The sequence below is a fragment of the Oryza brachyantha genome, chromosome 4 (genome assembly GCF_000231095.2).
Source record: "Oryza brachyantha chromosome 4, ObraRS2, whole genome shotgun sequence".
Taxonomy (NCBI): domain Eukaryota; kingdom Viridiplantae; phylum Streptophyta; class Magnoliopsida; order Poales; family Poaceae; genus Oryza; species Oryza brachyantha.
Genome location: NC_023166.2, coordinates 77,551 through 92,673, shown reverse-complemented (window position 1 = coordinate 92,673; position 15,123 = coordinate 77,551). Strand labels below are relative to the sequence as shown.

The 15,123-nt window shown below is 39.6% G+C and overlaps 2 protein-coding genes across 4 annotated transcripts; one reads left to right on the top strand and one right to left on the bottom strand.

Annotated features, from left to right (window-relative positions):
- Positions 1-478: 478 nt before the first annotated feature.
- LOC102714554 (cytochrome P450 93G1) lies at positions 479-2,632 on the top strand. Its single transcript, XM_040523602.1, has 2 exons — positions 479-1,482; positions 1,813-2,632. The coding sequence occupies exons 1-2, from the start codon at positions 541-543 to the stop codon at positions 2,446-2,448; spliced, it is 1,578 nt and encodes a 525-aa protein (XP_040379536.1). The 5' UTR covers positions 479-540; the 3' UTR covers positions 2,449-2,632.
- A 2,556-nt stretch (positions 2,633-5,188) lies between these two features.
- Positions 5,189-14,568, bottom strand: LOC102709265 (protein MRG1-like). Of its 3 annotated transcripts, none has more exons than XM_040523144.1 (11): positions 14,324-14,568; positions 13,974-14,027; positions 13,778-13,791; positions 12,689-12,834; positions 11,657-11,695; positions 11,498-11,538; positions 10,707-10,811; positions 9,914-9,993; positions 6,915-7,084; positions 5,837-5,921; positions 5,189-5,465 (listed from the first exon to the last, which is right to left on the bottom strand). In XM_040523144.1, exons 1-11 carry the CDS (start codon positions 14,468-14,470, stop codon positions 5,429-5,431), a joined length of 918 nt encoding a protein of 305 aa, XP_040379078.1. In that variant the 5' UTR covers positions 14,471-14,568; the 3' UTR covers positions 5,189-5,428. The 3 variants fall into 3 exon arrangements, with proteins under 3 accessions (XP_040379078.1, XP_015692222.1, XP_006652068.1); XM_015836736.2 differs by having other exon boundaries at positions 5,189-5,513; positions 14,324-14,562; XM_006652005.3 differs by having other exon boundaries at positions 5,189-5,513; positions 11,657-11,692; positions 14,324-14,560.
- Between the last annotated feature and the right edge of the window lie 555 nt (positions 14,569-15,123).

Below are 15,123 nucleotides of genomic sequence, written 5' to 3'. Positions count from 1 at the left end.
ACTTCTAAAATTCATAATAAAAATAACAAATTAAATTGTGAATAGTATACACATACTCACAATCATATATTTGTTACTTTTGTTATAGATCGTAAAAGTCATATTTTTTAACTTACATGTTTGTATAGTAATATATAACATATTAATATATATTTAAATTTTTTTTCATATTTTCTAATGATTATTCAGATAATGATTATTCAGATAGTATGTAATAGATGAGGAGATGTCTTCTCGAGAGCTTAAAACAGTTTCCCATAAAAACTAAACTGGTGCATTTGTAATTACGCGTGGCAACGCCACGCTTTCTTTCTAGGAGACTTCTAAAACAAAACTGATTTATAACAGGAGGAAGCTGGGTAAAATAGTCCCGGAAATTAATTAGGTGAAGTATATGTAAATAAAAAGATCCATGTCTTTGGCTGCATATATATATATATATATATATATACACTGCTATATATAGGTGTGTGCTCAAACACACACACAGAGATAGAGAGAGATTAACAATTGGTAGGTAGGTAAGATAGCTAAGCTAAGATGGCATCGTTCATGGAGGCAGTGCAGCAGCCGCTGTTTCCAATGAGCAGTACGATGGGCGCCCTGGCTCTGGCCCTCGTCGTCATCGTGCTTGTGCACGTCGCCATGAACGCCTTCGGCCGGCGCCGGCTTCCCCCGAGCCCGGCCAGCCTACCAGTGATCGGGCACCTCCACCTGCTCCGGCCGCCGGTGCACCGCACCTTCCACGAGCTCGCCGCGCGTCTCGGCCCCCTGATGCACGTCCGGCTCGGGTCGACGCACTGCGTGGTGGCGAGCTCGGCCGACGTGGCGGCGGAGCTGATTCGCAGCCACGAGGCGAAGATCTCGGAGCGGCCGCTGACGGCGGTGGCCCGGCAGTTCGCGTACGACTCGGCCGGCTTCGCGTTCGCGCCCTACAGCCCGCACTGGCGCTTCATGAAGCGGCTGTGCATGTCGGAGCTTCTGGGCCCGCGCACGGTGGAGCAGCTGCGTCCCGTGCGCCGCGCCGGTCTTGTGTCTCTGCTTGGCAGCGTGCTCCAGGCTGCGCCCAAGGCGGTAGACCTCACCCGCGAGCTCATCCGCATGTCCAACACGTCCATCATCCGGATGGCCGCGAGCACCGTGCCGGGCAGCGTGACGGAGGAGGCGCAGGAGCTGGTCAAGGTGGTGGCGGAGCTGGTCGGTGCCTTTAACGCCGACGACTACATCGCCTTGTGCCGTGGGTGGGACCTGCAGGGCCTGCGCCGGCGGGCCGCCGACGTGCACCGGCGGTTCGACGCACTGCTGGAGGAGATGATAAAGCACAAGGAGGAGGCGAGGGCGGCGAAGAAGAAGGAGCTGGAGGTAGACGGAGCCGGAGGTGGCGGCAGCGGAAAGGACCTGCTGGACATCCTGCTGGACAAGGCGGAGGACGGCGCGGCGGAGGTGAAGCTCAGCAGAGACAACATCAAGGCCTTCATCATCGTAAGCTCGCAAGCATCTCTTCTCACAGTTGCTTCGGAATTAAATTACTATCTACTTGCGTACCTACTCCACATCATACATACAGAGTATATATATACACATATGAAAATACAAATACAGTACATCGAGACAAGCCTTCATCATCGTAATTCGTAAGCAAGCATCTCTCTTCTGTTGCTTCGGAATTAAATTACTATCTACTTGCGTACCTACTCCACATCATACATAAATACATATGAAAATACATATATATATATAATACATCATATATATATATATATACACACAAAAAAAAAAGAAAGGAAGTTAAAAATATTCGTGCGTGCGCAGGACGTGGTTACTGCGGGTTCCGACACTTCGGCGGCCATGGTGGAGTGGATGCTGGCGGAGCTGATGAACCACCCGGAGGCCCTGCGCAAGGTGCGGGACGAGATCGACGGCGTCGTGGGCCGGGACAGGATCGCCGGCGAGGCTGACCTGCCCAGCCTGCCGTATCTGCAGGCGGCGTACAAGGAGACGCTGCGGCTGCGGCCGGCGGCGCCCATCGCGCACCGGCAGTCCACGGAGGAGATCCACATCCGAGGGTATAGGGTGCCGGCGCAGACGTCGGTGTTCATCAACGTGTGGTCCATCGGGCGCGACCCGGCCTACTGGGACGAGCCGCTGGAGTTCAGGCCGGAGAGGTTCCTCGCCGGCGGCGGTAGCGAGGGCCTGGAGCCGCGCGGGCAGCACTTCCAGTTCATGCCGTTCGGGAGCGGGAGGCGCGGGTGCCCCGGCATGGGGCTGGCGCTGCAGTCGGTGCCAGCAGTGGTGGCGGCGCTGGTGCAGTGCTTCGATTGGGAATGCTCGACGGGGGGGAGGATGGAGATTGACATGGAGGAGGGCGACGGGCTGGTGTGCGCGCGGAAGCATCCGCTGCTGCTCCACGCCCACCCGCGCCTCACCCCCTTCCCGCCGCTCCTCTAGCTTTTCATCTATCCCTTCCATTCACAACTCTACAAAACTACTTGTCTACTAGTACTACAAATGCATGTCTCCACTCAAATATTGCAAATTTGAATATCACTTGTATATCTTACGTTTTTCAAATATTCCGTTTTCGTTAAATAAAAAAGGCAACATCGATGTATATATTTTATACTCTCTCTTTCCCTAAATGTTTGACGTTGCTAACTTTTTTATAAACGTTTGATTATTCGTCTTATTCAAAAATTTACATAATTATTAATTATTTTTATATCATTTCATTATTGTTAAATATACTTTTATGTATATATATATAGTTTTATATATTTTATTAAAAAATTGAATAAGACGAATAGTCACACATACATATATAAAAAAAATCAACGAGGTTAAACATATATGAGTGAAGGGAGTACTTTGTTTGACTCCAAACGCACATTTCCATTTTATACCACATCCCTTCCTAAATTATAAAAGCCTTTTTGGCTTAGACAAATGGATAAAACTAAGAAAGCGTGCGGAATTCAACGGGAGAAGGCCATTGTGATTGGACACAAGTAAAGAAGAAATTAAATAGGAGAAGAATGTGGTTAATGGAGAAAAATGCAAGTGGACAAGTTGCTATATTTTGGTATAAATTTTGAATTCTAAAAGTTTCAACATTTTGGCACATGTAAGTAGCATATGTCATGTCCATTATTAGAAAACTCTTTTAAATCTCTCGCATCCCCTTATTTTCTTGTATGTCATGTAAATAATTGTGCAAAAAAATTTAAAAAAACATAGATTAATATGTGATATATCAATACATAAATATGCAAGATCATATTTTACTTCTACAAGTTAAAAAATCAAAAAGAACTAGTAAGACTAAATTTGTGTATAGTAATCTGAGTTTAATTTGTTCTTTTTGTTAAAGTTATAAGGATCAAATTTAGACATGCATATTTATAGAGTGATATATTATATATTAATCGATTCCATCAATTTTTTTATAACCAGTTAAAAGACAAGCAAAAACAAGGGGATATCTCATCAAACGATTACAATCCATTTATTATAGGATTACGCAGGGATGGATGGCCAAGATATGAACTAATGTTGGAAAATGCTTCTCTGCAATAGTACTTACTACAGGGGAGGATCCTCATTCATCTGTCACAAGACCGCACGCACAGTAGACAACAAATAGTAGACGATACCTTCCACAGTACTCCTAACGTAGGATGCGTTACAATAATTTGGCTCGTAAGCTAGCCTGACATATTTCAACAAATTGGCTCAACACATAGCATCTACTTTTGTCGATCATTTGGCACAGTTTCAGCCCTCAGATCCTATCTCATTGGAGTTGGAGCCCAACCAAATGATACATATCTACTAGAAAATAGCGTAAAAAGATTAAAAAGCTTTGAAAAATTGAACTACAGAGTGGAGTAGGCAACCTCGCCAAGCCTACCTATCACAAAATCCCACTTATCACGTCTCTGCACTAGTAATAGTTTTAAATTAAATGCTTTTAAAAGCATTGTAGATGACTCTTCACAATGATACTCCCTAGGAAAATTACCTGTTGGATATGAAGTTTCATCATTCATATTACTAAAAGATTTAGTACGAGCAATCAAAAATATAGGTCATACTTAAAAGTATCTTTAATAATGAAACTAGTCAAAAAAAATGATCTATAGGGCTTGTGCATTTCATTGCCAAAAAAAAAAGAACTTACCAACTTTAGCAATACTAGTAATAAAGGATTGGTAATATTTGGTTTAAGACATTACTAAAATTTGGTTTCAGTTTTGAGAAGAACGTTTTGGAATTACCAAAATTCGATAGGGTTTTGTTAGTAATAAATAAACTTACTATGATGTTTACTTTGTTAGCTTAGCTATGAGTATGTTACCCACCAAAATCAGACAGTTTTAGCTTTCTCTCTCTTTGGAATTATCTAAGATTTCCGCTTCACAAGAAATTAATAGCTTGTATTCTGTTCTACGCAGACCCATCAGTGTCAAGTTTGGACATCTCTCATACACGATCCATCCCATTCCACCAACCCCTCTCCACCCAACCCATGACATCTTTGCGTCACCATTTTTTGGTACCATGTCAAATCAGTTCACCATTTGCTTTGCATTTTTTTTGTTCCTATGGCTGGAGCTCAACTGTTCTACCAAAATTTAGCAATATATCTCTTTCCCACCCCTATGTTATTTATTTGATGGAAAAGTCAAATATTCCTTTCAATTTAATGTGAAATTTTCATCTAGCAACCCAAGTTGTTAAACCAGACATTAAGCGCCTAAAGAAATCTCAAAACTGTCCAAAGAAGAAGAAAAAAAAAACTGTTTGTTGGGTAGATTCGCCTGCATGATGCATTAAGCCATTTAACTCAAAACGGTTTTCTGTGCTAGCAGGCTGGCTCATTATTTTGCCACAGCCACATCGACAAGATGACTTAAACGTAAACCACTAACAAAAGAATAAAAAAACAGGCCAAGGGAAAAAAATGTTGCAGAAAATTCACATTAAAATTCATGCTCATGCACTAGCAACACGCACATGTCACGCTCTTTAGGCTGCATGGCAGCTTCAGTGGGTACAAATGACTTTACCTGCAGGTGAACCCAAGTTGTCAAGTTCATCATTCGTGCCATTCAAATGGTTTGTATAGCTTAACAAAAATTTTAGAAATAAGTTGATACCCAGCTGAAAGGAGACTTATGCTACAATTTGGTTAGTTGTACATCAATAAAAATATTGGGAAAATATAACCCCATGTATGATGCAAGTGCTCAACTGTCATACAAACCAGCCAACATTCTACCTTCAGCAGCTCTTTTACATGAAATTAGCATTAGCAAACAGTGCTGTTAAGTACTAAAAGTTTTCACTGACGCATAGTTCAATCACATAGAGATTAAAACAACACAGAGAGAATTAAGTACAGTCAACATACAGATGCAACAGTTTGCTTCTATTTGGCCTTTATCCCGTCAGTACCTTTAGAACCACTGTCATAAGCAGAAAGGAAGAATGAATTCTGATTCTTCTGCAGAAACCTACCATGAATTCCCAATTGGTTTAGTAAGCAAATGTGGTATCAAGTATGCCTAACTATTCGGGACTAGTAAAATCTGGTTTGCACTCATATTCTAATACAGACAGGAAGATTTATTGTGCACGGGATAGATATTTTCAAGCATGTTTCCCGAAGTAGACTAACCATAGAGCTGCTAAAGTGCTAATACATATATAGAAGAAAAATAACGTCTCAAATTATATGAGAAGATGCTGGCTAACTTCACATATTTGTGTAATTGATGGAAAATGAATATGCTGCCATAGTGAAGCACAACAATAAAATCAAGAAAGATTTGCGTACTTGAGAATGTCCAGCAATTTCTGCTGTAGTTTGTTGAGTGCATCTTCTTCCATGTTGACAGAAGCAAGTAGCTCTGGCAATTTCACTGTAAAGTGACAAAAGTGAAGCATTTCAGAAATTGTACTTACATCGCCTTCCAAATTATTCTGTGTCAACATCCTACCGATACAAAGCATTCATCTTAAACAGAACCATATATTTCATTCAGCTAAGCAGGTTCCATAAACCCCAAAATTAAGGTTGAAAATTCAAATTTTGTCTTATAAGCATGAGCAAAAGCGAAAAGATAAGGCCCTTTGATAGTTGAGGGGTATACAATGTCTGGTTTCATAGTTAAGAATTGATTTCTAGACTCAAGGGAATAGATGAGGAAGGTAATATAAATTTTACTTGGTCATAGTTAAAAAGCGTGACTGACTGATATAACTGGCCTCAACAAGAGATGTTTAGAAGCAATGAAAGCTTGAAGAAGTAAATTTGCATGATAGATTCAGGGAGAAAGTAAATTTTGAACAGAAAATGAACCTTGTTCCTAATTGTTTTCTTACTTTACAGAATAATTTGTTAATTTTTGGATATATTTTTTGATAAATTAATTCGGAGGACAACAAACTATGTCTGTTCATCATTTGTTGTTCTTTTTGAAAATCATGCTCATCTAGTGCTTGAACAGGGCTAAGCAAAGGTGAGTGTAAACATGCAATTAGTTCAATCTACAATGTACATGTACCTATAAACCATGTTGTAGGCACATCTACAGATAGGGATTATGCCTTTGGATTTAGTTAAATTTTAATGCCACAAAGGGGTTGTTGAAGAGCTACAGGCTTCATTAAACAAATAGTGACTAAGCATCTTATCATTTGAACAGGAACAATAAAAGCTAATGGTTGATCAGTTCAAGTGAGACCAACTAAAACAAGTTTCTAAAAACAGGCTAATAAGATAACACTCAATATGATCGGTATATGGCCTTATATGCTAAAGCTCTTGTGAAGCATACCATTCAAATGAACTATACAAAAGGATATATCCTAAAAACAAGATATCTCATGTAATGGACAATAATTGCACATACCAAAAAGGCGCAGTAGATGCTCAGCTCCATATATAGTTGAGGGTGAAACATCACCTTTAACCTCTTCAGAGTACTGTTGTCGCTCTTTCTTATACAAAAGCATTGCAGGCAATGCTTTATCAAAGTAGCATCGCAATCCTTTCAAAATCTCAGCGTAAGAGTCATTTATCCTTCAATGAAAAAAAATGCAAAGTTTTAATGGGTCTTTTCACGAAACATAAATAATTTGGAAAGAACAAGAAATATTGGTGATGATTTCCCAACCAAGCGTTCAAGTCAATTGTAAAAATTCTTGATGCAGACGATCTAAACAGCTCTTGATAAGAATAACACAAAACCTAAAACATTGTTGCACAAGGACAGAAGTTGCATAATTATGGTTATTGTGAATATTAAAAACAATTTTATTGGTTTTAGATCTCAGACATTTCAACAAGTGAAATTTTACCAGAAAGAGTTAAAGTGTTGATGGTTTTCTTCAGCATACAAAGAAAAAACAGACCAGACCATAATCTTGACCATAGGAAACCAGAATAGGCAACCTCAATGGTTTTGTTTGCTTCATTGCCTGTTCATGCAATCAGACAGGTAAAAACCAGGTGAATCATAAGGTTACATCTGAAACCAAATGGGCCATTAAAATCTTGAATCATGCCAGAAATGTGCAGCAAGAAAGATTTGTCCAGGACATAGACTGACAAATGCTGGAGCTCTCCTTGTGAACACGGTACAAATTAAATCAAACATACACAAAAATAGGGGTGGGAAGAGCATCTAGCCCTAGAGGGAAGGCTGACACCTCGTTTCCATGACCATTCAAGTTAATTATTTGTTGTGCCTAAGTAGAAATATACAACAGAAATAATCCCACTGGTCAGGCCCAGACAGTGAACTAGAACAGACGCATTTCAATAGCTGGTTTGACTTTTGGAGCTATGGTTTTCTGTAATGTAGTGAATGGAATACACATCATAAGTATACTGCTGGTTTGTGCTGCCCATAATAATCAGTAATTAAAAGCTAAGAGTGAAAATTATGCAGTTGCACAACAAAGATAGAAGCTGCCAGTTGCGGCGATTACTGTTTCCACTCAATATTCAAATGTGACATGTGGTTATTGTAGTCCACATCATCAGTTGATTTATTTAAGTTAAAATTATCCCTTTAGTGGTCGTAGGTTGTTAGGGCTTAAGGGACCGATGAAATGATACAGCACATTCTTGTAACCAGCATTTTCAGCTAGCATATTTGGATGTTGATCTTTCAAAGATTAGGTTTCCCTACCACCTATCTAACGCATAACACACATCGGTTCTCTAGTCAGTGGACTAAGACAGTGAAGGGGACCTGGAAGGAAGAGAAGAAAGGGCTTAACTCAATTATTAACCTAGTGGATTGGGAAATTTGGAAGCACAGGAATGATTATGCATTGAACAGTGCAAGTCCTAGTGTGTCGACGATAATTCAAAATATGGCAAACAAAGGTGTTCTTTGGTGTTTGCTTAGCTAGAGCTTCAAAACTCCATGAGGAATTTTATACGTTTATAGCCCTTGCGGCATAGAAGGGTCATTGTTTTTTTGTTTTTTCCTTTTGATGCAAATCTTGCTGGTGGTTAGGGTCAGGGGGTATTTTACGTCATGGTCGGCACCACGTACGAGAGCAGGAGACGTGCGAAGAAGCCAGCCGAACAGCTTGCCGGATAAGGAACAGTACCGCGCAAATTACCAGCAATCAGTTTTAGCAAGTTAGTTCAATGTAAGGTTATTTAGAGCCACGAAATTTATGGTTAATGCAAGCAAGAATCAATCTCTATTCTCTCATCTCCACTTCTCTACCTCATTCTCCGTTTTCCTGATACGCAACCATGGGTCGGCTATTGACGAGGCTGCCGAAGCCTCGCCCGCCTGTGTCCCACTCTTACCCTATTCAATCACTTGCCGGTGCTTGTGACAACTTGGTATCAGAGCCCATGGTGCTCAACGACACTTCTTCCGCACAATTCTCTACCGATGTTGATGCACTGGCGAAGCTCCAAGACTCCATGGCGACGGTGCTCAACGGCATTTCACTCCTGGCATCCAAAAGTGATCTTGCCGATCTCCGTCTCTCTATTGTCGTGGTCACTTCCCGCATCACAGCCCTCGAGCAATCCTCTGCCACCTCCTCTGCGCCGTGCCTTGGCGGCGATGGCATTTTGCCACCTCCACCACCTCCGTTGCCACCACTGTCCCCACCACAACCTCCATCACGGCCGGGATCCGGCGCACCACATGACACCAACTCTAGTAGCGCCATTCCCCGCTTCTACAAGCTCGAGTTTTCGAAGTTTGATGTCTCCGACGATCCGCTGAACTGGCTTAACCACTATGAACAGTTCTTTCGTGCACAGCATTCGCCAGACGGGTATCGAGTGTGGTTGGTGACATACCACCTCACTGGCGCCGCATGTATCACACTCTTCTTAAATGAAACCCCCGATCTTTTCACTTATGCTTATAAGCCAAAATTTGAATTTGAAAGCTTAAATTTGGAGTTGATTTTGGGGCTTTTTTCACTGTGGTTTATTTTCCAACCTTTGCTTTTAGATCACTAATAACACATATATAAAAGTTTTACCCGTAAATTATTTTTATCATTAATAAGTCGTTTCCATTGTGCATATAGAAAGCAAAAGGATGAGGTTCAAAATGATGTGGAGATCTCCTGCATTTTTGAGAAAAAAGATATTTTTTGCACCCCTGAAAGTTTACCTATTCCCTTGTTTGCCTCACAATGACATGTTGGTCCAGTGTCCAAAAGTCAGTAGGGGGCCTTGGAGCAAAGGGATCGCATGAATTTCCAAGTAGCAAGTAAGGAATTGCACTAACGGCACTAACATTTATCTTTATTCAAAACGTCATGGTGTATGCCTCAAACGCCTATAGTGGAAATCCAAATCTCGCACTGTCTACAACTTGCAATGTCAAAGATATGCCATATATTTATATATAATGCTTACTTGTTATCCTTCTTTGTCCGATGCTCCAAGTACTTCGCTAGAATATCATCGACAGTGGGGGATCGAGGTAGCTTCACAACCTGCAGAACAAGTAAACTTGGTCAGGAAAGGAACTGATGAGAATGATAAAAAATTAAACATAGTCACCAAATTCGGCATAGTGATAACCGAGGACAAACACATTGTATTCATAGTTTTGTAACAAAAACCTTTCCAGAACAGGGATTAGGGCAACGCATTTGACTTGCAACATTAAGTCAATCTAGTTATCAATAATTCTTCTTGACATGAGAAATGGAAGGTAGTATCCTTAATTCTTACAATTTTCCTTAACATGAGAAATGGACATGTTGACATCAGTCAATCACGTTCAAAAAGATGCAGAAAAGCAAGCACCACAGATACCATGAAATAGACAAGAGACACAATATATCTAATCTAGCAATCTAGGTAAGTCTGGGTAATATATATCAAGGTTACTTGTCTAATACTAAGGTGGAAAGGTTGTCTTTTTATTATTTTAAACAGAACTCCACTAGCCGCCTAATGTAAAATGACAACCTATCCAATGGTCAAGATTGTCAGTTTTTTTCCCAAAGAAAATCAAGATTGATATGATTCATTCTCTTATTGGAAAGCTTGCTCCTATGTGATACAAACATGCCCTCTTAATTACCTGTTGTTTTCATGCCAATTCAAACAAAAACACAATATTAAATTAGAGTTCAAACAAACAAGCAATGCCATTTGAACATAGATAAATCAAAGGCAGATCAGAGAAAGAATTGAATACCTTACCCAGCTGCGTGACAAACTCCCAATCATCAACAAGTTGCTTTTTTAGTGTTGAAGGAAAATGTGACATGAAGAGACTCTCTGATGATTTTCTTTCCTTCTCCTGGATCAACCAGTCCGGAGTCATTATTATGTTTACAACAATGCCAGACAACTAAAATGATCTACCACATGCTTGCCAAATATAGCTGAAAGCCTCAAATTGTTAACTTTATCGGTCTCCTTGCATAATAGGTAGGCCATGAATTATCTTCACATATTGTAAAACATTCGTTTATACTTCCAATTTAAAATTAAAATGTGTTCTAAATTTATCCATACTACACAATTTTTACACAATTAGACTGTTTTTGCTGGTATGAAACATCATGTAGTCTACAAATTGTATTGTTTGGTAAACTAAACAAGGCGCTGAAGCAGCACAGATTTCCTAATATTCATCGTTACAATTTTAGAAATATTCATAAAAAAAAGTCATCATCATAAAAGAAAAGCCAAGAACTTTTAGTGTTCTATAGCAAAAAGAAAAGAAAGAAATGTAATCCACAAGGACCAAAGAATGTTCCCATTTCCCACATGAACGCTGCAAAAAATGAACATAACTACCAAATCATGCAATACTAGCAAATAAAAAGAGAATTGATAAGATTTTTCAAAAGATAAAAAATGTGCACAACATCAGCAGTTAAGCAATGGTATCTCAAAAGGGAAACTACAGCTTCATACTGGTTACTTAAAAATCATAAAAAATGAACTTCATAGTATAACATAGTTGGAAATGAGAGACACCTCAGTCACACCAGGCTGACTCTTGCGTTTCTTCCCCTTGACTGCAGTTTTAACATCACAGAGATCAAATGAAATAAGTATCATGCAAATGGAAAAGAACCTGTGAACCACCAGAGACAATGATAACAAGAACTTTGGAAAATGTATAAGTGAACTTACCAAGAGACTTTGTGTCCTCTTTGTCCGTTTTTGCATCTGCTGATGCAATTACAAAGCTTAAGTAAGACAAATTTTAGGAACAAAATACAAAGTAAGACATTAAGTGACACCCATCCTTTAGTGGAAGGATGGAAATAATTTTGGTCTAACTACCATAGCAGCATGGGAAATTCCAGTTATCAATGTAGCATATAGAGTGGTAGCAGCGCCACTTTAGAAATTCAAGAACAAAAAAAAAATATTTGTTGCAAATAGTAACTTCTATACTTTTTCTCCTCTGGTATACCATTTGTCACCATTTCTTATTTTAGAAATACAGATAAAATTGCAGTTCAAATTCGATAAACAGATTGATTGGCAACTGAAAAGAACATATACAATGTTTTAAAAGGTTTTCTTGCTGAATTGGTTCGAAGCCATGGCAATTTTTCATGATTGAACCAAGAGATAGCTTGCACCATAAAAAAATATGATGATGAGTTCATAACCATATCGAAATGAAAAAAGATGAATGGGAAATTTCATAACGTCCTATATGCATAGTACCAGTGCCCATAACAGTAAGTACCGTGTGCTTATACCAGAAGCTATCACAAAATTACGCCAAGATTGGTTCATATTTCCAAACTTCCCAGGAAATATATCCATGAAGTTTGAGCCTAATCCATGGATGTAAAAGATCAAGGCATTCAGTTATAGCCATCCCATCATTCACAATGTATTTGCCATTTGGTATTTCTGTTCTTTTAAGTACAGACTAAACATTGCCATGATGACGTATTAACAAAGTACAATTTTTTCATCAAAAAGACATTCCACAGCTGCAGCACACGGTACAACAACAATTTGGCAAAATAGTTCCTAGAAAGGAAACTCCCAGTGGAACATAGCTTAGACATGATCCAACAGTACAAACATTGATTTAACATACAAATAATTTGTCATGGATAGAAGTAAAAACTATCGACCCAGTAAAAAGCATGTGTCATCAATTCCAATGGAAATGATACAGGGAAAGAGGAATAAGCTAACCATTGGAGCCTTTTGGCTTATGCTGAGATGACCGTCCAGACTTTACACTTTTATCAGCAGATTGGCTCTTTTCAAGCTCTTGTTGTTTACGGATATTTTCCTCCGTCAATTTCAGTAAACGATCATTTGTGACCCATTCATCCCAGCTATACCCATTGAAAATAAACATATCAAGAAAATTGTTTACTCAGATTAGGAGGGTAGGAGCACAACTTAATGGCATCAGTGCAATGAAAGAAATAAGCACCTCAACAGGATTCATGGAAATATAAAGAAAAAAACAAATTTTGCACCGTAAGTGCAAAGATGTTAGACTATCCAAATATGGTGGTAGACAATAATATGACCCTTGCAGAGAAATAACAAGACGGTAGAACATATCTAAGGTCATCCATATCCAACTCAAGGTCCAAAATCCTAACTTGAATTCTTTTAACTCTCAAGGGCCTAAGTGAATTTTTTTATCCAGCAAATCTATTAAACAAATTTGTGTTGGCCATCCTTCAATTCAAATGTGGAAAATAGATTGGCCATATTTCAATATATGCCAGTCATCCAGGATCCACATAAACAAATCTAACAGTTTCATTTAAAAGTGAATTTATAAGTAGCATTGGATATATTGGTGTTCAAAACTATAAAATTTTGAGTGCGATGGTTTCAGAAGCATCATACTCATACACAACACAGAGACACAAATGTAGGCCCAAATCAACTCTGTTTACTATGGCTTTGACATGATGAAAAGCTTTCGTGCTGTATTGCTCCGATTTAGGACATGAAGCGAATTGCACTGGAGACCAAGGTATTTGGCTAAAACAAAACTGCATTTGGTTTAGTAATATCAGTTCAGATGCATGAGAAGCTTTGTATACTTTGACATATCTCATGCTATTAATCTATAAGTATAGTAATAATGTAAATTGTTTGATAGAGTAAAACATCAAATGTATGACATAGGTACTGGTATAGATCATCTATGCATGATTAGAAAAAATATTGACATCAATATAAAGAACTGGAAAGCATTGGTAATGAATTATTCACGCAAGGAAAACTTATCGAACATCCATTTTGGTATGCACTTGCCTCTTACTCCAACCCTACAAAAGTAAAGAGGAAGATTAAAGCAAGCCAAAGAAGACGGGAATCTTTAAGGAGGTGGCAAATATATGAACAGGTAATGGCAGTTCCCCAATATCCTAAGGAAACATCCAAAGTCAATGCTTTTAAGCACCTGTCATGCTATAAAAATGCCGTGGCGATGGAGACATAGAGGACTCACGAGATAATGGACGTGATACCGCCACTCATCCTCCTTGTTTTCGGACTTTTGAACCTTGGGGAAATCCAAATGAAAAAAGTCCGTTAGGCAATGCATAGTACAAGGCAAAGAAGGGTACTCCGGAAATTATGTAGAGAGTTTCAGTGCACAGATATGGCCTAAGACTAGCAGAAAAGCAAGCAGCGGATAGATACCCTAAATAGTGGAGTAGTAAAAAAAATTTAGATGGAGCTATGGTGAATGCTTGTTTGTTTTGTCTGGATCCGAATTCCGTAAATCCAATCCAAACGCCATTGAAATGAAAAAGGGGAGGGGATTGGGCAGGAATCGAATGGAGATTGAGAGCTGACCTTGGCCTCGTAGAGGAGGGGGCCGTGGTAGGCCAGCACTCTCTCCCCCTCCTTGAAGGACGCCTCCTTGGTCGACGGCGAGCCCCTCTCGTCGTCCTTGTCCTTGCCGCCGCCGCCGCCGCTGCTGGTGTTGGAGCTTCCGCCCATGTCGGCGCTCGGGAAGCCCTAGCTAGCGCAACTGCGCGCAAGATCCACCTCTTCCTGTCCCTGGGTTTGGTGTGTGTGTGTGTTCCCTTTCTTCTTAACTCCACGTGGAATTTCTGCCCTGCCCTGGTCCGTGGAGGAGTAGTTCAACAAATTCTTCCATTCACCTATTGTATTTCCTGGTTTTATTTAAATTTATATATGTGCTAATAAACCTATATATATATAACATATATATTGATATATAAATCAAACTCAGAAAGTTTTATAATATAAAACAGAGATAGTATATTAATTAGGTCAGGTCTTTGTAGCACAGTTCGACTCTAGCTTCACTTTAGAGTGGGTGTAATACTCTTAAAAAATAAATAAATAATTTTTGGTTTTTAATGTTGGGTTGTTTTGTAGATATAAATAACTGTTACATAGATATAAAGAAAATACTGGTAATAAATAAATTAAAAAATATATCTAGAAGTGGCCCGAGCTATCGTGAACAGAAGGCGCATAAACTCAGCCACTTTCCCAACCCACCTTCCCTTCATGCCACCACTTCTTCATCTCCCCCTCTCATGTATGTGATTTTCTATTCCTCTCGTGTGCAACACCTTCTCCAACATAGATATCCACCATTAGAACTTGGATCAAGAAGCGAT

What these genes read in the sequence shown, in the direction of transcription:
- LOC102714554 (XM_040523602.1), top strand. Translation starts at nt 541, where the DNA reads ATGGCATCGTTCATGGAGGCAGTGCAGCAGCCGCTGTTTCCAATGAGC. An exon ending in ACATCAAGGCCTTCATCATC is followed by an intron (nt 1,483 to 1,812) that starts GTAAGCTCGCAA and finishes GTGCGTGCGCAG; the next exon opens with GACGTGGTTACTGCGGGTTC.
- LOC102709265 (XM_015836736.2), bottom strand. Translation starts at nt 14,470, where the DNA reads ATGGGCGGAAGCTCCAACACCAGCAGCGGCGGCGGCGGCGGCAAGGAC. An exon ending in TAAGCCAAAAGGCTCCAATG is followed by an intron (nt 11,696 to 12,688) that starts GTTAGCTTATTC and finishes TAATTGCATCAG; the next exon opens with CAGATGCAAAAACGGACAAA. An exon ending in AGAGGACACAAAGTCTCTTG is followed by an intron (nt 11,539 to 11,656) that starts GTAAGTTCACTT and finishes TTAAAACTGCAG; the next exon opens with TCAAGGGGAAGAAACGCAAG.